Genomic DNA, 20,858 nt, shown 5'->3' on the forward strand with positions numbered 1-20,858 from the left:
TCGCATTATTCCAACTATTACATGACTCATGTGGCTTTGCTCACCCGAATCGGCCAGCACACCGCAATGCTGGTGGCTGGTTATGCTTAGCTCTCTGGCCCAGCACGCCGCCTGGCAGCGGCTTTTGCCGTACGGCAACCATCATACATATAGTGCGCGTCAGCCATTGAGTACTTGCAGTGCCAGCTGAACACTCCCTGTGCCCTTGCACCCGGCGTGTTGCTGGTAGCTCTTAAGACAAATCCTGTACGTAACCTCACACTTGTCGATACGTACCGTACCTTCGACCCCAACCAGACACCTTCATCATTCAAGGGGCTGGAAGCTGTACAAGACCCTATCAGCGGCCTGGACCCCTTATCACTACGTACCCAAGGGTAACCCCGTCACTACCACTTCATGAATGGGCAACAATCAGTCCGCGCTTTCCAGCAGCACAATCAATCAAGGCCAGCGTGTGTTCCAAGCGTCGAAGCACACTGCGCGGCTCCGAACCAACAACGTATAAATACTACCATATACAAACATATAAAACGCTGGGGCAAACCCCTGAAACCGCATGAAGGTTCTATGAAGGGCATACTGCAATTATTTCCCCCGAGACTGCGCGCAAACCACATACCTTATCTTAAGCATTAGGCCAGCCACATGGCAGTCCTGGTCAACTCAAATCATGCTATCTTGTGATGCTGCCTTAACGCACGTACATCAGCATGCATGTGATTGCGACAGCGATCAGGGCGCCCCAGGCGCTGGACAGCGGACGGGGAGATGCGGCGCCGGCTGCCGGCGGTGGAGGCACCGCGCCGCCGCCGCTTTGGGTGTTAGGGTCGGTCGTGGTGGAGGGTTGGGGGCGGGGCGGGCTCGGTGGGCGCGGGCTCGGCGGCCGGGGGCTGGGTGGCTTGGGGGCTGTCGGTGGGTTGTTGGGAGGAGTGGGGCTGGGGGGCTGGGGGCTGGGCGGCGAGGGGCTCGGAGGTGGGCTGGGTGGGCTCGGCGGAACTGGCGCAGGGCTTGGCGGACTGGGGGGCGCGGGCGGTGGGCTTGGTGGCGCCGGCGGTGCGGGGCTGGGAGGTGGGGGACTGGGAGGAGACGGGGGTGCCGGGCTCGGAGGTGCAGGGCTGGGAGGCGCAGGGCTGGGTGCGGGGCTGGGAGGTGCAGGGCTGGGAGGCGCCGGCGATGGTGGCACGGGGCTGGGCGGGGGTGGCGGGGGTGAAGGCATCTGGCGAAGCTGCACAGCCACGCTCAGCGCCGGCACGGTAGCAGGCACCCCGACCTGGATAGAGATGATGCCCGCCGCGAAGGGCAGGTACAGCGCGCCAGCAGCGCTGACGTTGACGGTGGTGGCAGCAGCGGTAGAAGTGCCTTGCAGCAGGCTCCGGCGGTGGCGCCCGGCGGCGGGCGGCTGGAGGGTGACACGGATGTTGGGCGTGGTGGCTGCGCCGCCGGCCCCACGTTGCATGGTCACGTTATACCAGCCAGCCGGCAGCACGCGCCCGGCAGCAAACGCATAGCTCGGCAGCTCCACCATAAAACCGTCTGTGGCGAAGGCTGGGGGCATGGCGGACACGTCCCAGCCAAATGACCAGTCCAACAGCACGCCTCCGGCCTGCTGCTCAGGCGTCTGCTCCGAGGGCAGCACGACGTTGGGAATGGAGTGGCAGAGGCTCATAAGACGGCTGGTGTTGACGAAGCCGGGCGTTGAAGGCGTGAGGTGGATGGGCGCGGTGTTGGGGAGGACGGCTGAGTCGCACGCGTCGAATGAGGCAAAGGCCTCCAGGCGGAGGGGCTGTCGCGAGCCGTCACCAGAGACCAGCACGGGAAGGCCTGAAGAGGCGGTGGCAGTGGTGGCAGCCGCAGGGACGGGGAGGGTTGCCACCACGCCGGGTGTCAGGAGCGCTGCCCCGGAGGGGTCCCAGGCCAACAGCTGGGCGGCAGGGTCTGTGGGCGCCGTGAACACCAGCGTGTAGCGGGCGACGGTGATGTTCATGGGCGTGGTCGAGGGCAGGAGGTAGGCGCAGCCGCCTTCGATGCCAGCGGCGGCGGGGTCGACAGTGGCGGTGAGGTTGGCGCTGGAGGTGTTGTTGTAGGGCATCATGACGACCGCCCAGCTATCCGTAGGGAAGATGGCTGGGAGGGGAGAGGAGGCTGGGAGGCAGAACTGGCTCATGGGTGGTGCTGGGGAGGGAGGGCTGGGAGATGGCGGGGCGGGGCTGGGAGGGCTGGGCGAGGGCGGCTTGGGGCTGGGCGGCGCGGGAGAAGGTGGTGCTGGGCTAGGCGGGTGTGGGCTAGGGGGCGCTGGGCTGGGGGGCCGGGGCGAGGGCGGGACGGGCGAGGGAGGCGCCGGGCTTGGGGGCGCCGGCGAGGGCGGCCGGGGAGAAGGCGGCGCCGGTGACGGGGGGCGAGGACTGCGGGTGAGGAAGCGGGCAGGCGGAGGTGAGGTCAATCCAGAGACTGGTGGAGCAATACATGCATGCGCCCGAGCCTCGCACTCAAGTACCGCAGCGTCCTATGCCATATGTTGCCGCTCTCACCTGGGAGGCACCGGCGGCGCGGGGCTGGGTGGGGTGGGCGGTTTGGGTGGCAGCGGCGGGCTGTTATCACGGATGATCTGCACAGCGGCCGATTGCGGAGATGTGCCCGCAGGCACGTAGAACGTGAACTCAGCAGTCGAAGCAGAGCCATTGAAGCTCGACGGGTCCACACGCATGGTTGTGGCTTTGAAGTCGACCAGGAAGTCGCAGGCAGAGTCTCGGAGGGTAACTTGAATGGCGAATGCATCTCCAGGTGAAACGGCCCGCGTCAGCACGACATCGTGGAGTGAAGACGTTGGCAGGGACGTGGCGAAAGCGGGCAGATATGCCCACAGGCCGGTGACGTTGAAAGGAGAGCCCAAGCTCGTCAAGTTGAATGCAAACGAGAATGATGTGCAGACGCGACCGCCACAATCGGCCGACGGGTTGGGGCGGGTGACACACGCGAAACCGTCCAGCATGGCGGTCATATCGGGACTCGAGTAGAAGAGCATTGGCGTCTGTGCGGGTGAGATGCAAGTCACTGTTGCAGCACCAGATGGCGAGATTCGTAGGGAAGCGCCGAGAAGAAGGGCGAAAGTCGCGATGGCTCCAGCGCGTGGGGCCATCCTTCGCGCCATCCTGCGAACCCTTTGGTCCAACAGGCAGCGCTCAGTTGAGCTGAAATGTATACGTAGGGTTATGTTTAGCACTAATCGAAGGTAGCTGGCAGAAAGCGTTACGGACAGACGGAGCGCCGTTAATGTCAACTGTCTAAACAAGTGATTGCAGCTGGGCGCTATTATCCTGATGTCTCTGCTGCTCTGCGCCTATTACTTTATACGGAACCGATGTCTGGATGGTAGCCAGTAGCGGTTGTGCATGGCGACCTGACTCCTCGTCCTGTCGCCGACACGACATGTCTTGTTCAACAACGCGTCGGCCGTCCTCTTTTCAGTCGGCATATAACATAAGTGCATCACGTGACTGGGCAGTATCGTCTCTGCTCAGTATGCGCATACGGTGCACAAATCTGTGCGCGAACGCGTCATGTCCCACACCGGTCCTCAGGGGGGTCCTATCCTGTCCTACCGATCCTAGCCCGTTGCGGCCGCTGCCACATACCAAGTCTACAGTTAACCACCAACCGCCATCGCCACCACCTAGCCTCTTGCAAGTCGCGCACGTTCCCGCGCACCTCCTCCACTCTTCTTGTCCGTCTAGCACCTAAGCTATCCTGCTTCTAACTCGAAGAACCTGCATGTGCTATCATCAGTGCCTGCCTACTCGTCTGGGCCTATGCTACGACTCCTGTTAATCTCCGCATCATGCCCCGACGTCCGACCGGCCGCTGACCTGCTCCGCCTCCGCACGCAGCATGTCCACGGTCCGTGCCAGGTCCTCATCAGGGTCGCCCTCATCCATCTCGCGGTCCCCGCCGCCATCCCTGTTGCTACCGCCGCCTCCGCCAGCACCGCGACCGTCATGTGCCGCTTCGTACCTCGCGCTCCTGCTGCCACCCTGCTGTTGCTGCTGTTGCTGTTGCTGTTGCTGCTCGCGATGCTTGTGCCGCTGCTGGTGCTGGTGCTTCTGCTGCTGGTTCTGTTGCTGCTGGTTGTGACGTATCTGGTTGTGATGCTGCTGGTACTGATTTTGGTGCTGTGGCTGTTGCTGATGCTGCCAGGAGCGGTGAAGCGGCTCGCCAACAGCCGTGGTGTCCGCCGCCGAGCCTGCCGCCGCCGGACCCTGCTGGCCACCGCCCGCCGCGCCTGCGGCGCCCGTGGGGCGCTGCCGCCGCATGAAGGCCAGGCCGCGCTTCTGCCCGTGCATCAGCGGCGGCGCGTAGCCAGGCGGCGGCGGGCCGCTGGCGGTGTGTGCGTGACTGTGCTGCTGCAGGTGCGGATGGTCGGGGCCGGCAGGCGGGAGCACCGCGGGCTCGGGCTCCCGCGGCGGGCGGTGTGCAGGGCGCTGGCCGGGGTTCTTGGGGTGCAGCAAGTGCACACGCGGCGCCGTAGCAGCCTGCTGCTGTTGCTGTTGCTGCGAGCTGGTGGAGGGACCGGGCAGGCTGATGGCAGCCGCATCGCTGGCAGCGCGGCTCTGCGTCTCGCCATTGCGAGAGGAGGACACAGCCGGCGCAGCAGGTGGCTGCGCCTGCTGCTGTGACTGCTGCTGCTGCTGCTGCGACGTCTGGGACAGCCGTGCGAACTGCGACGACTGTGGTTGTGTAGCCCCGTCAGCGCCTGGCCCTGATGCAGCCGGCGGCACCTGTCCGACAACAGACGGTGCCTGGCTGGGAGCAGGCCGGAACGCGCCGCCGCAGCCACCCGTGGTGTCGCTGTCACTAGCCCCTAGCCCTGGCGGCACGCGCCCCGGCTGCCAGGACGCAGGTACGTAGGCCACTGCCGGCTGCCACTCATACCGCTGCTGCCGCGCCTGCACCGGCAGCGCGACCTGATGCAGCTGCAGCTGCTGCTGCTGCTGCTGCTGCTGCTGCTGTAGCGGCAGCGGCGGCAGTGGTGGCGCCTGTGGCGGCTGCGATGGCGGCCACACCTGCTCTTGTTGCGGCGCCGCCTGCTGCTGTGGCTGCTGCTGTGGGTGCGTCTGGTTGGCATACGGGGCGGTGGGCGGGCGAGGACCCAAGTCCGATTGTGCAGGCCGTACGTGTGCGGGCGCGCACGCATGGCTTGCGTGCAGCTGCTGGGGCTGCGGGGGCTGCCCGTCCTTTTGCGGTGGCTGCTGCTGCGGCGGCGGCTGGGATGCTGGAGCGGCGCCGGTCCGCTCATCCTGCTGCCCCCGGGCTGCTTCCGGCTGCGGCGCTGCGCTGACATGCCAGTCCAGGGGCTGAAGCTGCTGCAGCGAGCGCATCGGCGGCTCCTGTTGCTCCCGCTGCCGCTGCGCCGGCGGCTCCTGTTGCTCCCGCTGCCGCTGCGCCGGCGGCTCCCAGCGGACCCGCTCTCTCTGCCGGGCCGGCTGGCGTTGCTGCTCCTGCGCCCTCGTGTCGGAGTAGGGGCCGCGCCCCCGTCGCGCCGCGCCTCCCTCTCCCTCCCAGCCGCCACCAGCCTCCCACCGCTCGCGCTCACTGAACCCATCCGCCTCCCGCCATCCGCCATCGACGGCCCGGCCCGACCGGTCCTGCCGGCCGGACGCCTGGCCGCCCCACTCCGGTGCGGCTCCACCCGCAGCTGCCGCCGCCTTCTCCTGCCGCCGCCTGTCCAGCTTCTCCTGCCGCTTCGCCTCGTCGTACATGCGGTTGAACTGCCGCCGCTGCGACTTGGTCAGCCGCACGGCTTCGAACCCGCCTTCGCCGTCGCCGCCACTCCCACCACCGTCAGGGCCACCGAACATCGAGGCAAATATGTTGGCCGCAAACTCGGCCCGAGCTCGGTCAAGCTTGTCCTTTTTGGGCTCATACTTGCTCACGCCGCCGCCGCCGGTGCCACCACAGGCGCCACCAGGCCAGCCGTCCTCCTGCGGTGTACCCTGCTTGCCGTGGCGCCCTGAGCGGCCGTGGGGGCCGGCGCCACCGCCGCCGCCGCGACCGGGCCTGGCGCCACCGCCCGAAGCTGCAGGCGGCCCCATGCTGAGCACCGCGTCAATGTCGTACATGGGCTCCGACTCCTCCTGCTGCTCCCGCGGCTCCACCTCCATACCATCCGCCTCCACAGCCTCCCGGCCCGCCGCCTGCAGGCGCCGATGCCACGGCTGGCCGGCGCCACCCCTGTCGCCGGCGCCCCAGTCGCGGGCACCCCTGTCGCCGGGTGCTGCATGGTGTTGCTCGTGGCCTCCTCGGTACCGGCCATGCTGCCCCTGCTGTCCGTGCTGCCCGTACGCATTACCGTGCGGACCGCCACGCCGATTCCCCCAATCATCAGGGCCGCCCTGCCTGTCGCCGCCGCGCTCAACACGCTCCCTGCGTTCGCCCCGGTCGCTGCGGTCCCCGCCGCGATCACCGCGATCACCCGCGCCGCCCGGGGCATCGGCCGCGGCGGCGCCGGCATTACCGGAGCCGGATAGGTCGGCTGTCTCGGGCGGCGGCGGCCGGTTGTCCAGCCGCGCTGCCCGCCGCGCGCGCTCCAACACCTGCAACCGCGCCGCCTCCTCCTCCTCTTCCTCACGCGGACAGCGGCCGTCACTGCTGCCCGCCGCGTCACACGACGCCGACGCAGCCTCGCCCGCCCCCGGTGGCTCAGGCAGAGCCCCGTCTTGGCCCGGCGAGCGCGCCTGCACGGCCCCATCGCCGCCGGGCAGCTCGCCGGGCGGTGGCCGCCGTCGCGGCGCCTTGGGGCCTCGTGACCTGCAAGTCGTGAAACCAGATAGCCAGGGCATTGGGGGTTCCGACATGCATGTGGGCATGCGCGACGGCGCAGGGCACGGACTGAGGCAAGCAGATGCAGCAAGCGCGGACCGTGCCCTGGCAATCCAAGAGGACGAGCCCAACCTCCGCAGTCCCCCCTCCAGCATCGCACCCTGGGCCAGCCTCGTCGTGCTCGCCGTCGCCGCCCCGGCCCCGTTTGCCGCCAGGGCCGCCCGCGCGCGCCCCTCCAAAGCCCTCCACAGCGGCATGGTGGCGGTCCCGCGGCGGTGTCACCAGCGCGGCCCGGGCGCCGTGCACCGACGCGCCGCGGGCTGTTGGGCTGACCTGCCTGCCCCCTAGCACGGCTCCCTCGCCGGCAGCGGCGGCGGCGGCTGCCGTCGCCGCGACGGCGGCCGTGTTGGTGCTGGCGCTGGCGGCGGGGCTAACACTCACTTCCGTGGCACCCGCGGCTCGGCGGCCAGGGCTCGTCACCCGTGGCCCTGCGGGCGGAGACGCCACTGCGCCCACCGCCTGGTCAGACTCCAGGCCACCCAGGTCCACACCCGCTTTCGCTGCCACTGCGGCGGCGGCTCCGGCGGAGGCGAATGCGCCCAGACCGTCGGCCGCCGCTCCACCTGCAGCGTCTGCCGTGGCGTCTGCGCCAGCTGCAGCCTCCTGCTCCTGCTGGCGCCGCAGCCGGTCCCTTCGCTTGCCCTCCTTCTCCTTGCCCTTCTCCTTGCCCTTCTCCTTGTCTCGCTCTCGCTCCTTGTCTTTGTTCCTTTCTTTGTCCTTGACTTTCCGCTCCTTCTCCTTTTCCTTGCCATGGCGGCCGTTGCCGGGCGCCCGTGGTGACTCCGCGGCAGCCTCCGCCGCCGTCTCGGCCTCGACATCCGCCCCTGCCTCGGCCTCAGCTGCCGCCGCGTCCGCGGCTTCCTTTGCTCGCACCTTCCGCGGTTTCCGAGGCTGCTGCTGCTGCGCCTCCTGCCGCGCCGCAATCAGCCTGTGGCCGGCACACAAAGCAGGCAGCGCAAGGTCGCAACCTACACCCGCCGCTCACATGGGCATCTGTACCTGTCAGCGACCACGGAGACCCACAAGCAGCCAGCCGTTCTTGCTTCCTCCTCAGGCCCCTGCCCCGTGCCGCCACGCACCTCTCCTGCAGCTCGGCGTGCACGGCTCGCAGTGTGAGGTACTGCTGGCTGCACTGCGCTTGCAGCGCCGCCAGCCGCGCCTCTGCCTCGCACACCGCCTGCTCCCGCTCCAAAGCCTGACAACGCAGCCGAGGGCGACACGTGTCAATGGGAGCGGCAGTGCACCGGTAGCAAACACGTCTACAAGCCAACGGCTCCTTATCGATCATGGCAGCGCGTCACCGGCAGCATAATCACTGCCCCCAATCCCTTTCCGGCACCTGGCGCTCTCGCTCCGCCAGTTCATCCGCCTGGCGCCCCAGCTCCGCCGCCCGCGCCTCTTGCCGCTGCTGCTCCACGCGTGCTGCCTCCGCCAGCTGCAGAAGCTCCAGCTGCTGCTGAGACAGTAGCGCCTGCTGTTGTGCCGCCTGCCGCTGAAGCACGGCGAGGATGGAGTCGGGGCTGGGCGCGGGTCCTGACCCCGGCACTGCTGGCGGCTGGACCGCCACTGGCACCACGAGCGCCGTTGCCCCGGTCCCCGAGACTTGCAAGCCGCCGCCGGTCGTGCACCCCTCTACCATGCCGTCCTTCGCGGACATGTTGTTGGCGCTAGCTAGGGTCTACGGTGGCCGGTGCCGTCGGCAAATTGCAGCGCATTCCTATTTGTACACTACGGTAGGGCGGGAACTATTTGTAAAGAAGTCATGCGAATAATAAAATGATAATTGCGTGGATTGGGTCCACGGGTAGCAGCCAGAGTTGGCGCGGAACAGCGGCTGAGGGCTGCCCGCACATGCACGCGCCCGCCTTGCTTTGTCTATGTTCTCTTACAAACGCAGTAAAAATGGTTGTTGGCATCTAGCGCCAGCACCGCCGGCACCGGAATGAGTGAGGCTGGCACCGGAATGACCATCGACCAGCGCATGCTGTGCCCTGTGCCCTCCTGTGCCCACCCCGGCGTCCCGGCGAATCACCCGAGTGCTGTCGTAACGCGCAAGGTATCGCTCCAAACTGAAGCTATGCAACATTGCACGCCATGTATGTGCCTCCAAACCCTGCACCACACATCAGGTCGTGAGCGGGCAGGGATGCCCCCGTGCGAAAGTGGACCCCACTTACGGTGAAAGTACCTAATGCTAAATGCATACCGATAGGATGATGGATTGACGACGCAATTAGCTGTGACCCCGAAGTTAGGCTCAGTTGGGGATGCCGGAGGTTGCACCCGTGCGCATGTGTCGATGGGCTGACAGCGGCGCGCCTTCCGGGGTCTTCTGAGACGCAGCCTTTTCCAACACGCTAATCGAGTGGGCCCGCGCTGTGCTTGAATGTCTCGGTTGGGGCAGTCCATGGTGATCCTACCAGTCCCTCATAGCGCCCCCCGCGCTCTCCCAGCCCCCGACCCCCGTTGACTTCTTCGCGGTATCCTGAAAGCGGCTGCGCTATAAGGACGAGAGCGTGGGGCACAAGTGGGGGATAGGGTTTGGTTTGGGGCTGCGGAAGAGTTTGAAGAGTTTCACAGCATATCAGGCTCAGCTGGGCTCAGCTGCCCGGGCTGGCTCAGGTATTGGGCAGTGGAGCTGGAGGCATGGCTTCAGCAGCAGCTGGCAGCGGAGAAGGACAACACCGTCCGCCGCCATCTTGCAAGAAGATGGCGTGCACTGGAACCGTGACTGGAGCCAGCGGCCACGGGCTTGCAGGGGCTTGCTGGTGCGCTACCCTGACGCCGAGTTCTGCTTCAAGACCAACACCGGCTACTAGCCTACTACAGGGCGACAGCGGGTGGGCGCTCGCTGTACAAGGTCCGGGAAAGGCCTTAGGTGGCCATGAGTGCGGGTTGGGTTGGTGGGGAAGGCGTGCCCAAAAACGCTTTTCCGGATGAAATTATTCCGCCGGGATGCTGAAAGTCGTTCGGTATTTTCGCTTTCCCTGTTGAGCTTTTAATCCGTCATTTCCCTGTTGACTATCACAGCGTTGCGGCGCTCTGCTAGGCTGGCTTGCAGGAGCAAGCTGCAACGACTGCGCTGACCCCTCTACTAAGTGTGCCGAGTCCTAATACAATCGTCAATTGGTTAGACAAGCAGGAGGGATACTTCGAGCCCTGCCGGTGAGGCTGCAGTGTGGAACTGTGCCAGTTTCGCTTGATGGTTGTCGCGGGGCCTTGTAGAGCTGGTGTCTGTTCGATGGCTCCATGTAACATGCTGTACATGGTGGATGAAAAATGCCCATGCTCGCTGTTGCGTGATCGTTGGTAAAACGAGCCCTGCATTCTTTGTCACACAACACACGTAGGGCGAGCGTTGCGAACGGTCTGAAATATGAGGAGGCTGTTTAAAGGCCTCTTTGGCAAGGTCGATGGGCAGAACCAGAACCTGCCCAAAATTCGGGTGGGTGTCTGCGCGATGGACAAGAAGGCGCGCAGCAAGCCGATGAAGGAGATTTTGGAGCGCCTGACGGCATGGGGCGAGTTCGAGGTCGTTATTTTCGGCGACGACGTCATCTGTGAGAAGCCAACGGAGGAGTGGCCTCACGTCGAGTGCATGCTGTGCTGGCACTCTGACGGCTTCCCGCTCAAGAAGGCACAGGAGTACATCCTCAACCGGCGCCCTTTCCTGGTCAACGACGTCTTCATGCAGGTGGGCGGGTTTGGGAGCCCAGGCAGTTTGAGGTGGATGGGGGTGTCAAGCGGCACACCCCTGCCGGCCTAAACCAACACGCTCTCCTGCCACAGGCACGATTGCCCCGACGGTTCTTGATTGTTAGCCCGCTTGCATGCCTCCTTGTGAGCCTGTACCCTTTCTAGCTGACCTTGTAAACCCCCGCAGGGTGCGGCACGTACGCCGTCGGCGCTGTCTTTTGCCACTGCTTGACGTGCCGCGGCTACTGCTGCTACTGGTGCCTGTAGGACGCGCTGCTTGACCGGCGGCGTGTGTACAAGATGCTGGTGGAGAAGAACATCCCGGTGCCGACCCACATCATCGTGGAGCGCGATGGGCTGCCGGAGGGTGAGAGGAGTTTGCGGCTTTGGGACTCGGGAATAAGTTGCGGAACGAAGGGTACTTGGCGCAGGTCAGGATGCACAACTCCATGTCAAGCGGACTGCAGGCGGATGGACGAGGGATGCAGCGAGGGTTAGAGGCCACGGTTAGGGGTGCAGGAACATGATTAGGCTGGCATCAGCAGGAGCTCCATGTGGGGCCCCGTGCACAGCCGGCACGGAACCGGCTGTTTTCGAGGCAGCACGTGACACACCGGTACCTTTACGACCCACTCCCTACCACGCCCGCACCCAGCTGCCGCCTGCCCAGTCCCACCTTATCTCTTGCTGACGCGCCCCTCCCTCTCTCTGCCTCCGCACCACCCCAACTGGGACGAACTACCCCCGCTACCCACAGGCGTGACTGACCCGCCCGGGTTTGTGGAGGACGAGGACTACGTGGAGCTCAACGGCCAGCGCATCTACAAGCCGTTCGTGGAGAAGCCCATTAGCGGCGAGGACCACAACATCTGGGTCTACTACCCGCACTCCATGGTGGGTGGCGCTAGCGCAGCGGCCAGGCTGGTCTGCTTCGGGCCCGGGAGCCGCGTTCGCAGGCATGGGGCGGGGTGTGTGTGAGGGACGCATGGCGGGGCGAAGGTTGATTGCGATGATGTTTGTTGCCAGGGTGGGCAGTGGGGCTACCATGGCGCTGGCACGGCATCGCCTCACGCGAAATGCCCGCGGCGGAAGGAGCAAAGAAGCAAAGACGCAATGAAGCAGCAGCGGCTGAGCGGGAACAGCAGCAGCGGAGGCGCAGAGCAGCTGAACGCGGCGAGGACAGGAAGTGCAGCCGATGAGATGCAACAGCGCAGGAGCATGCAGACAGAGGAGCGGAGGCTGGCAGCTCGTGTCCACAGCGGAGTTAGTACAGCGACGTCCACTACTTGAATCGCGGCGTAAACGCGTGGCGGCTGTCGGTGGGAAGCGAAGGCAGCGGCGCAGAAGCTGTGACGCATACGAGGTCCGCATCCTGGATTTTCGTCACAGGCTGCTGGGCGACGTGTACAACAAAGTGCAGCGTGCTAGGCGCGATTTACTCTGGCGCTCCGCCAGCACTTGCCCCAGAATCCCTCGCCCAGGGACGGCTCCTCTTCCCAGCTCCAACCCCATCTCACCACCGCTCTGCCCTTGGCCCCCACCCCCCGGAACTCCTCCCCAGGGCGGTGGCGTCAAGTACCTGTTCCGCAAGGTGGACGACAAGGCCTCCAAGTACGACAGCGAGCACAATGGCTGCGTGCGCCGCGACGGCTCCTTCATCTACGAGGAGTTCCTGCCCACCGGCGGCACGGACGTCAAGGTGTACACCGTGGGGCCCAGGTGCGGATCTCGGAGAGGAAGCGCGGGAAGGAAGCGGGGGACAGGGCAAGCGATGTGCGGCGTGAAGAGGGCTGGGCCCGACCAGGTTCACCGGACCGGGCGAAGGGACTGGGGCGGCGCGTGGCAGCGGCGGCTCCCGGTCGGCCGTCGGCCAACAGCACCATACAACTGCCACCAGGCTGTCTGCTGCCGTGTGGAGATGTCCCGCCCCGCCCGTCACATGCCCGGCCTCCCTCTGCAGGTACGCCCACGCCGAGGCGCGCAAGAGCCCGGTGGTGGACGGCAAGGTGCTCCGCAGCGCCGACGGCAAGGAGATGCGCTTCCCGGTGCTGCTGAGCCCGCAGGAGAAGGAGATCGCGCGCATGGTGTGCCTGGCGTTCGGGCAGAAGGTGCGTGTGGGATGCCGGGCAACCTGGGCGCGGGGGTGGGGGGGGTGGTGTCACTACCAGCCCAAACTAAACCAGACCAAGGGGCACAGCCAAAGGGCAGGCGGGCGCGGGTGCTGCGCAGCGCAGCGCGGCGGACTGGAGCGAAGGGCACGCGGAGGGGTCCGCAGGGTGCTGAGGTGTACAGCGCACCACTGCCCCCATTCCTCAGTTCTGGCGCTCTCCGTCCTGACCGCCCACAGGTGTGCGGCTTCGACCTGCTGCGCTCCGAGAAGGGCCGCAGCTACGTGTGCGACGTGAATGGCTGGTCGTTTGTGAAGAATAGCAAGAAGTATTACGACGACGCGGCCGGCATCCTGCGCTCCATCATCTTGTCCGCGCTGGCGCCACACCGGCTCAACGTGCAGCCGCACCTGCCCACCCACTCCTCCGCCACCAACCCCGACACCGGCAGCGCCGTGGTGGTGGGTGGCGGCGGGCTGGGGTGCGACGTGGGATTGCGTATCAAAGTGGTGCATACACGGCTGTTGCGTGAATTTGGGAGAGTCCGGGCCAGCAGACGCCGAGGGTGTGCATGCCCTGGATCACGTGTCGCACCAAGCACGTATGCAACCGTGCAATGAACGCCCGATACTGGGGCCCGGCACACCATTCCACCCTTTTCCCCTCGTGCTTTTTCGTCGCCATTTTACCTGACTGCCTGCGTGTGCCCTCATGCAGTCTGACGAGGAGGACGACGATGACGCGCTGGTGCCGGGCATGGACGTGAGCGAGGTGCGCCACACCGCCAAGCGCAGCCAGAAGGAGGAGCTGCGCTGCGTGCTGGCGGTGGTGCGCCACGGAGGTGCGTGGGCGGCGTGGCACGTAGGCAGGCGGCGTCGCGGGCATTTGCGGCGCCTGGGGGTAGTTCATTCCACTCCCAAAGAAAGCAAGACCCAGAACAAAAGGGCCTGGGGGCTGTGACCTGCGGGTTGTACTTGGCCCGGTCATGTACGTTCTACCGCTCACACCTGTTGAGTGCACGTGCGGCTACTGCTGCTGCTACTGCTGCTGTGCAGACCGCACGCCCAAGCAGAAGCTCAAGGTGGTGGTGACCCAGGAGCCGCTGCTGGCGCTGTTCCACAAGTACAAGGACGCCAAGGGCAAGCAGGCCAAGCTCAAGAGCCCGCTGCAGCTGCAGGAGCTGCTGGACATCACGCGCCAGTTGGTCAAGGTGAGGGGGTCCAAGGAATGGCCATGTGCGGGCTGTTGGAAGGGGAATGCCGACCGAGCGAACGACCGACTCGGGGGGCACCTGCGCTAGGGACCAGCGGCATGGACCGGCACAGAGGGGCTTGGGTATGCAGGTAAGCAGACATGGCGGCGTGTACACGGCCATGGTATTTGACCTGCTATTCTCCTGCGTCTCTTCCTGCACCAGGACTTTGAGCGGCGCGATGACGAGAAGGAGGGCGGCGTGCCGCCTCTGGGCGACGAGGCAAAGGAGGCGGCGCAAGAGGTGGGTGTCGGGGTCATCGGTACCGGTATTGGGAATGTCACCCAGCAAGATGGGCGATAGCGGGCCGCTTGAAGCGCTCAAGCCTCTTCGGGTGCGTCGTCCACGTGTTTGCCAGTCGCCGCCACGTCCACGTGGCACGCGCCGTCGTCAACCGCGGTACCCGCACCGCCCTCGGCGCAGGTGCGCGGCAAGCTGCGCATCATGCAGACGGTGCTGGAGAGCGGCGGCCAGTTCAGCGGCATCAACCGCAAGGTGCAGATCAAGCCGCTGCGCTGGGGCGTGGCGCCCCCCGCAGCTTCCGCCAGCGACGGCGTGGCCTCGCCCACTGCGGCGGCGGCGCCGGTGGCGCACGCGGGCCCCATTGCGGGCGCGGGCGGCTCCATGGAGATGCTCACAGGGCTGGGCTCAGGCATAGGTGCGTGCCGGCTGGCTGGCTGGCGGGTGTGGCTGGCTCGCTAGCGGCGGGTGGTGCACCTTCGGCAGCCGGGGCGTGCAAGGGCAGGGTTTGCATGCCTGCTGTTGTTCCGTGTGCACGCCAGTCGGGTCACGCACATTACGGTATGCAGCTGGTTTAAGGGTAAGAAGCCACCTGCAGCTTCGGTCACACGTTGCCTGCCCGCCAGCCTTTTAAACTCCTACACCATCCTCCACCTCCCCCAGACGTGGGCTCCTCCTCCATGGCCACGCTGCACAACTCGCCGTCCGTGGGCGGCGCCGTCAACGCCAGCAGCAGCGCCGGGCAGCCGGTGCTGGAGGAGGGGCTGCTCATCCTCAAGTGGGGCGGTGTGCTCACGCACGCGGGCCGGCAGCAGGCGGAGGACCTGGGCAAGATCTACCGCATGGTCATGTACCCTAGGTGCGGGCTTGTGTGTGGGGTGGGGTGGGGTGGGGGCGGCGTCACATTCGTGATAAGACACAAAAGGACATCGGGGCGTGGGCGTGGGAGGGCCGTGGGGTGGGAGCCGGCACGGAGGCAAGTGCGGGGCAGGGGCCGTACGCTGGGACCAACTCAAACCGCGCGTAATGCTGGTGCTGAGGGCTGCGGTGTGTAAAGAATTTGCGCTTGCCGCCCTTCGCCATCACAGCGGTGGTAACGGGCTGCTGCGGCTGCACTCCACCTACCGCCACGACCTCAAGATCTACTCGTCAGATGAGGGCCGCGTGCAGGTGCGGGCCGCGCGAGCCCAGGGCTTCAGACTGTCGGGCGGTTGAGAGCGGGGCTTGGCATCGGCGCGGATGCATGGATTGGGAACAGGTATCAAGAAGAGGCACTAGGCGGCTCTGCCATGCCCACCCGCGCCTCCATCCGCCAACTCTTTGCCCGCCAGACCTCTGCCGCCGCCTTCACCAAGGCGATGCTGGACCTGGAGGGTGCCAGCCTGACGCCCATCCTGGTGTCGCTGGTGAACAAGGACGCGTCCATGCTGGAGGCGTTTGGCAAGGGCGCCAGCGACGACATCGCTGAGGCCAAGGAGGCGCTGTACCAGGTGAGCGAGAGGGGTCAGGCCGTGGGGCCAGGCCGTCGCCGGAGGACCAGGGCAAGCTCCTGTCACGTCTTGGTGTGTCATGCCGCAAACTGCTCACAGACTGCTTCACGCTTTATAGTCATGAAAATCAGCAAGGCTCAACCAACGAATGACGCAGGCGATGACTTGGGATCCAGAGAAGCCCGGTGATAAGCCGCTGGCCGTCAGCAAGCTGTCGCACACGCCCATGATCAGCCCGCCGCTGTCGCCCAAGGTCAGCCGTGCCTCCTCCTTCGCCGCCAAGAGCGCCGGCGGCGTCGCCGCCGCGGCCGCAGCGGAGGTGTCGTCGCTTCAGACCATGTCCAGCGTGGAGGCTGCGGCCACAGCCAGTGTGCCGCCGTCGGTGTCGCCGGCCGCCGCCAACCCGACGGTGCTGCCGGTCCTGCAGCGCATGATTGAGCGCCTGGCCGGTCTGAAGGCGGCGGCGCGCGAGCGCATGGCAGAGCAGCAGAAGGAGGCGGAGCGCGAGCGCGAGCGGGAGGCGGTGGTGGCCACGGGCGCCGCCGCGGCGGCGGAGAAGGAGCAGAAGGAGAAGGAGGAGAGGGCGGCGAACCCTGGCCCCCGGCCCGCCTCCTCTGGCGGGGCTGCAGAGCCGGCCACCGAAGGCGCCGCCACGGCGGGTGCGGACGAGGCGGACGATGAGGGGCCCGCTGGGGGCGAGCCGGAGGCGAAGCTTCCTGCCGCACCTGTTCCCGCCGCTGCTGCGCCTGCCGATGCCGCCGCCGTCGACTCGGCGCACCCCGCGCACGACCACCCTGCGTCCGGCAAGCCGCCGCCGCACCCCTCCGGGGCCGGCGGGCTCGCGCGCAGTTCCGTCGCCGCTCACGGCGCCCATCGGCCCAGCCCACTCTCCAAGCGCTCCTTTGAGCCCGCCGCAGCCGCCGCCGGCTCGGCGCACACTCACACGCTGCTGCGGTTGGGCTCGCCCAGCGCGGTAGCCATCATCGCGGGGCTACCGGACACGCCGCTGGGGCTGCTGCGGCGCCTGGTGGAGCTGCTGCGCAAACTGGAGGACCGTCTGCGGCAGCTGGTGCGGTGCTTCTGTGGCTACGGCCGGGCTGGGCTGGAGGACGGCGTGAAAGGCAGACGACGGGATGGGAAGGGCTTCGACGGCCAGGAGGCTGGGGCTGTGTGGGGGATCACGTACTGTATGCCCACCGGGTTTGGGGGTAGATTGACTTAGTGGGCTATTCGTGGCTTTCCTTGACGTGCCAATGTGGTGTCCTTGACGTGAGTCGCCTTCATCGCTCACCTGGCTGCGCCCTGCCTGTGCGGCGCTGCAGGTCCGCGAGGACGGTGTGGCGGGTGTGCGCGCCGGCGCCAAGTACAGCTCTCTGTCGATGGACCCCAAGGAGCGCGTGCACGAGGATGGCCAGCCGTGCGGCGGGGAGAAGATGCTGCTCATGTTTGACCGGTGGGTGCGTGGCGAGGTAGAACTCATCTGTGGCATTTCCAGGCGTTGGTGGGTGCTGGCCTGTCCTGTCCAGCATGGCGTGCTAGGCAAGGTGGACCAGGTCACCCGTGCTGATCCATGTGCATCTTGACACACGCCGTCGTACCCTCTCTCTCACCGCACAGCTGGCACAAGCTGCTCAAGTCGTTCCACAACGAGAAGAAGGACCGGTTTGACATCAGCAAGGTGCCGGACATCTACGACAGCGCCAAGTATGACGCAATCCACAACGGCCACCTGGGGCTGGACGTGCTGGAGGTGAGGGCGGCTGGGCGCCGGGCAGCAGCAGCAAGTCCCCTCGGGAGAGGCGGCTGCGGTGCTGGGCGCACATGTGCTGCCTTGCAGGGTCAGCAGCGCCTGTGCACTCACATGGACAACCCAGCGGCGATCTGCTCCATGGATGTCCACACCCCGCCAACGGTTGCCAATTCAACCCAGCCATTCTTTTTTCCTAATGGCACCCACTCATTCCGCCCCTGCTGCACGACCCGCCCTACCCCACCCGCACAGGAGCTGTACGTGGTGGCCAAGCTGCTGGCCGATGTGGTCATCCCGTGCGAGTACGGACTGGACTCGGGCGGCAAGCTGCGCATCGGCTCCAAGGTGGGGCTCTGGGGTTGCGGGTCGGGGAATCGGTTTCTGCTCTTGGCACGGCATGCCCGGCAGCACGAATGAGTTGCACTGGCCAACCCCTGGTCCTGGCGGCGGTCTTCCCGGCGGCGCGCTCAGCCCCGACTACGCGTCACGCCCTGCATCCTGCCTGTCTTCCCACCCGCGCGCCGGCCCGGCCCCCTTGCCCCCCCGCCCCTCTGTACTAATCCTTGCAACCCCCCGCACAACCCCTGCCCCTTGCCCAGATCGCCAACGAGCTGCTGGGCAAGCTGCTGGTGGACCTGGCGTCCATGCGCGAGGAGTCCATGGCCACAGCCTTCATGGAGCCGGGCGCGGGCGCGCGGGGCGGCGCCGGCACGCCGGGCGGCACCCTGGGCTTCAACTACGACCAGCTGGAGGGAGACGTGGGCAGGTGCGGCGGTGGGGCAGTGCGTTCCGGAGCTGGGAGCTGGGGTGGGGCTGAGGAGGGGGAATGGAGGGGGAAAGGGCGCAGGGTGTGTTAAACTACAGGACAACTTCTCGCTGCCCCCTGGCCATCCATGCGTTCTACCGTTTGCCCGAGCCCAGCCCTTCGCCTCCTGTCCACCCATCACCACACAGGATCTCGCTGCAGGATGAGGCCATGGTCAAGCACCACAGCCACGGCGGCCTGCGCGCGGGCCCCGCCTCCGCTGTCAGCTCCTCACGCGGTGAGCAGCGCGACCGCAGCGGGCCCGCGCCCTCTACCTCCGGCACCGGCGGCGGCGGCACGGAGGGCGGCGCAGCCGCCGACGGCGCGCCAGGCAGCGCTGGCAACACCACCAGTGGCGGTGGTGCCGGCGGCGGCGAGATGGAGCCCGCTGAGACGGAGACCATCCACCGGCTGTGCCCCACATACGCCTCAGATATCAACTCGCCCCTGCGCCATGTGCGCACGCGCATTTACTTCACGTCGGAGTCGCACATGCACTCGCTCGTCAACGTGCTGCGCTGGTGCCACGAGGGGCCGGAGGCCGCCGACTGCTGCCCACCGCCCATCACGCCGCCGTCAGGCACCGGCGGCAACAGCAGCCCCGACCTGCGTGCCTCCGCCGGCGGCGCCGCCGCGGCCGCGGTGGCGGCTGCTCTCGCGACGGAGGGCGGCGCGTCGTCACCGGTGGCGGGCGCCGCCAGTGGCGCGGCGGGCGAGCCGGCGTACGGGCGGCAGTTTGACAACTCGCCGCTGCTGAGCGCGAACGCCTGCGCGCAGCTTGATGACACCACCGAGCTGGACTACCTCACGCAGGTGTGTCTCTCCCATCATTGACTAATTGTATATCGGCCCCATCCTCGGTCCTAGCTGCATGCTGCGCCTCTTTCCCCACCCCGCGCGCGCTGCATGCAATTGATACCATCCCTCGTGCGTCTGGCGCGGCCCAGACATTGTGTCATTCCCTCAAACCTTGCCCCCCTCGCGCGCGTCCGCCTAACGCCGCCCAACTCTTCAACCCTCTTTCCCCTTGCCCTCTCCCCCGCGCCCACCCAGGTGGTGTTCCGCATGTACGAGAACAAGACGGTGCCGGTGGAGAGCCCTGAGCGCTTCCGCGTGGAGGTGCTGTTCAGCCCCGGCGCCAACTACAACCCCTTCGACTTCACCATGCCGCTGCACAACAACCACGTGCTGCCCACCATCCCGCGCACCGCGCTCCACAAGGGCGACGGCATCACGCTGGCGGAGATGGAGGAGAAGCTGCTGCCGTTCTCGCAGGTAAGGAACTGCGGGTGCAGGGCCTTGTAAGCCATTTCGTGCGGGCTGGAGGCTGTGCGTGCCGTGCGTGCGTCGTCACGGGTGACGTGAAGCGGCAGGCTGCTGGCACGGGTGCCGTGAGCGCTGACGGTAGCGCATTACTAACCGTACACGCCCCGCACGCCTCGCGCAGACTCGCAAGTTCAACACGTGCAGCTACGCGCTGCAGTACAGCCTGCGCGCGCCGCACTTGATCCACGGCGGCGTCAACAGCCGCTACGGCAGCACGGGCGCGCTGGGCCACAACGGGCGCAGCACAGCCTCCATCGCCGGCAATGACTCCACTGGAGACCTGGCCGCAACCAAGGGCGCGGGCAAAGAGAAGGCCGTAGACAAGGAGGCGAAGGAGAAGGAGGCAAAGGAGAAGGAGACGAAGGAAAAGAGCGCGGAGAAGGAGAAGGAGGCGAAGGAAAAGAGCGTGGAGAAGGAGAAGGAGGCGAATGAGGCGTAAGCGGGTGGAGCAGAAGATGCCCGTGCAGGGCAGAAGTGGGTGGGGTCTGCCGCGCACCAGACATGACGTGATGCAGCCTGTGTTGGTGGTTGAATAGCTGGAGAAACAAAAGAGTGGTGCAGGCATTTGGTTGCCAGCGAGCAGCAATGGTACTCGTGGGATTGCACGTAAGGCATTTCTTCTGCATCGATACCCGATGTACATTGCCTTGTAGCAGGTTATGCAGTGCGTCGCACGGCGCGCATGAGGATATTACAGGGGGCCTCGGCAACTGTTGCCGAGGCTCGTGGAGGCCCGTCTGCAAGCGCGCGATGCACGTGCATGTGTCGGACTTGGGGCCAGAGGCTGCAGCTACGGCTGTAGTGCGAGCGAACTGGGTAGCTGAGGGCGCAGGCGCAGCAAATTCATGCGGTGCACCGAGGGGCCCATGTGGCAGCGTAGGAATGGTGCCGTGAAGCCAGTTGGTGTGGCTCAATAGGCTCAGACCAGGAGAGGCTCAGGCACATGCGAACGGCATGGCGTGATCATTATAATGAGCACGGTAGAATGAGGTGTGGGTTACAGGGTTCTAGTACCGTAGTGTTGGTACAACTGATGACGGAGGATCCGAGGTTGTTTTGTAAGAGCGCGAGCTGTTTCTCATATAGCTTAGCATCCAGCCGACGAAAGGACACATCGGGCATCGCATTGGGCACCTGCGTAAGCCCACTCTCGCCAGCGGACCGTCACTGTCCAGCCGAATAGCCGACCGAGGGCATCCGAGGCTCTAATCCACGCAGGGGAACCCCTGCTCGCCCGCGCCGCGACGCCGAGTTCCCACACGACGCAACAGTGTGTTCGTTCTCTCATGTACAGGCGATAACTCGAACGTTGTGA

At 66.2% G+C, this 20,858-nt stretch overlaps 3 protein-coding genes across 3 annotated transcripts; 1 reads left to right on the plus strand and 2 right to left on the minus strand.

Moving 5' to 3' along the window:
- Positions 1-5: 5 nt before the first annotated feature.
- Positions 6-3,414, minus strand: CHLRE_03g185400v5 (uncharacterized protein). The gene is made up of 2 exons (XM_043061099.1): positions 2,532-3,414; positions 6-2,405 (listed from the first exon to the last, which is right to left on the minus strand). Exons 1-2 carry the CDS (start codon positions 2,705-2,707, stop codon positions 695-697), a joined length of 1,887 nt encoding a protein of 628 aa, XP_042926228.1. The 5' UTR covers positions 2,708-3,414; the 3' UTR covers positions 6-694.
- Positions 3,415-3,468: 54 nt separating this feature from the next.
- Positions 3,469-8,754, minus strand: CHLRE_03g185450v5 (uncharacterized protein). The gene is made up of 4 exons (XM_043061100.1): positions 8,216-8,754; positions 7,956-8,071; positions 6,977-7,804; positions 3,469-6,804 (listed from the first exon to the last, which is right to left on the minus strand). Exons 1-4 carry the CDS (start codon positions 8,531-8,533, stop codon positions 3,837-3,839), a joined length of 4,230 nt encoding a protein of 1,409 aa, XP_042926229.1. The 5' UTR covers positions 8,534-8,754; the 3' UTR covers positions 3,469-3,836.
- Positions 8,755-9,884: 1,130 nt separating this feature from the next.
- Positions 9,885-20,617, plus strand: CHLRE_03g185500v5 (uncharacterized protein). The gene is made up of 22 exons (XM_043061101.1): positions 9,885-10,041; positions 10,227-10,570; positions 10,840-10,939; positions 11,330-11,466; positions 12,134-12,291; positions 12,533-12,680; positions 12,920-13,141; positions 13,398-13,521; positions 13,736-13,890; positions 14,098-14,175; positions 14,356-14,590; positions 14,836-15,031; positions 15,261-15,342; positions 15,504-15,662; positions 15,820-16,731; positions 16,985-17,115; positions 17,280-17,412; positions 17,665-17,757; positions 18,012-18,178; positions 18,367-19,030; positions 19,271-19,492; positions 19,665-20,617. Exons 2-22 carry the CDS (start codon positions 10,253-10,255, stop codon positions 19,980-19,982), a joined length of 4,752 nt encoding a protein of 1,583 aa, XP_042926230.1. The 5' UTR covers positions 9,885-10,041; positions 10,227-10,252; the 3' UTR covers positions 19,983-20,617.
- The last annotated feature ends 241 nt before the right edge of the window (positions 20,618-20,858 follow it).

Source organism: Chlamydomonas reinhardtii, chromosome 3, assembly GCF_000002595.2.
Source record: "Chlamydomonas reinhardtii strain CC-503 cw92 mt+ chromosome 3, whole genome shotgun sequence".
Classification (NCBI taxonomy): Eukaryota; Viridiplantae; Chlorophyta; class Chlorophyceae; order Chlamydomonadales; family Chlamydomonadaceae; genus Chlamydomonas; species Chlamydomonas reinhardtii.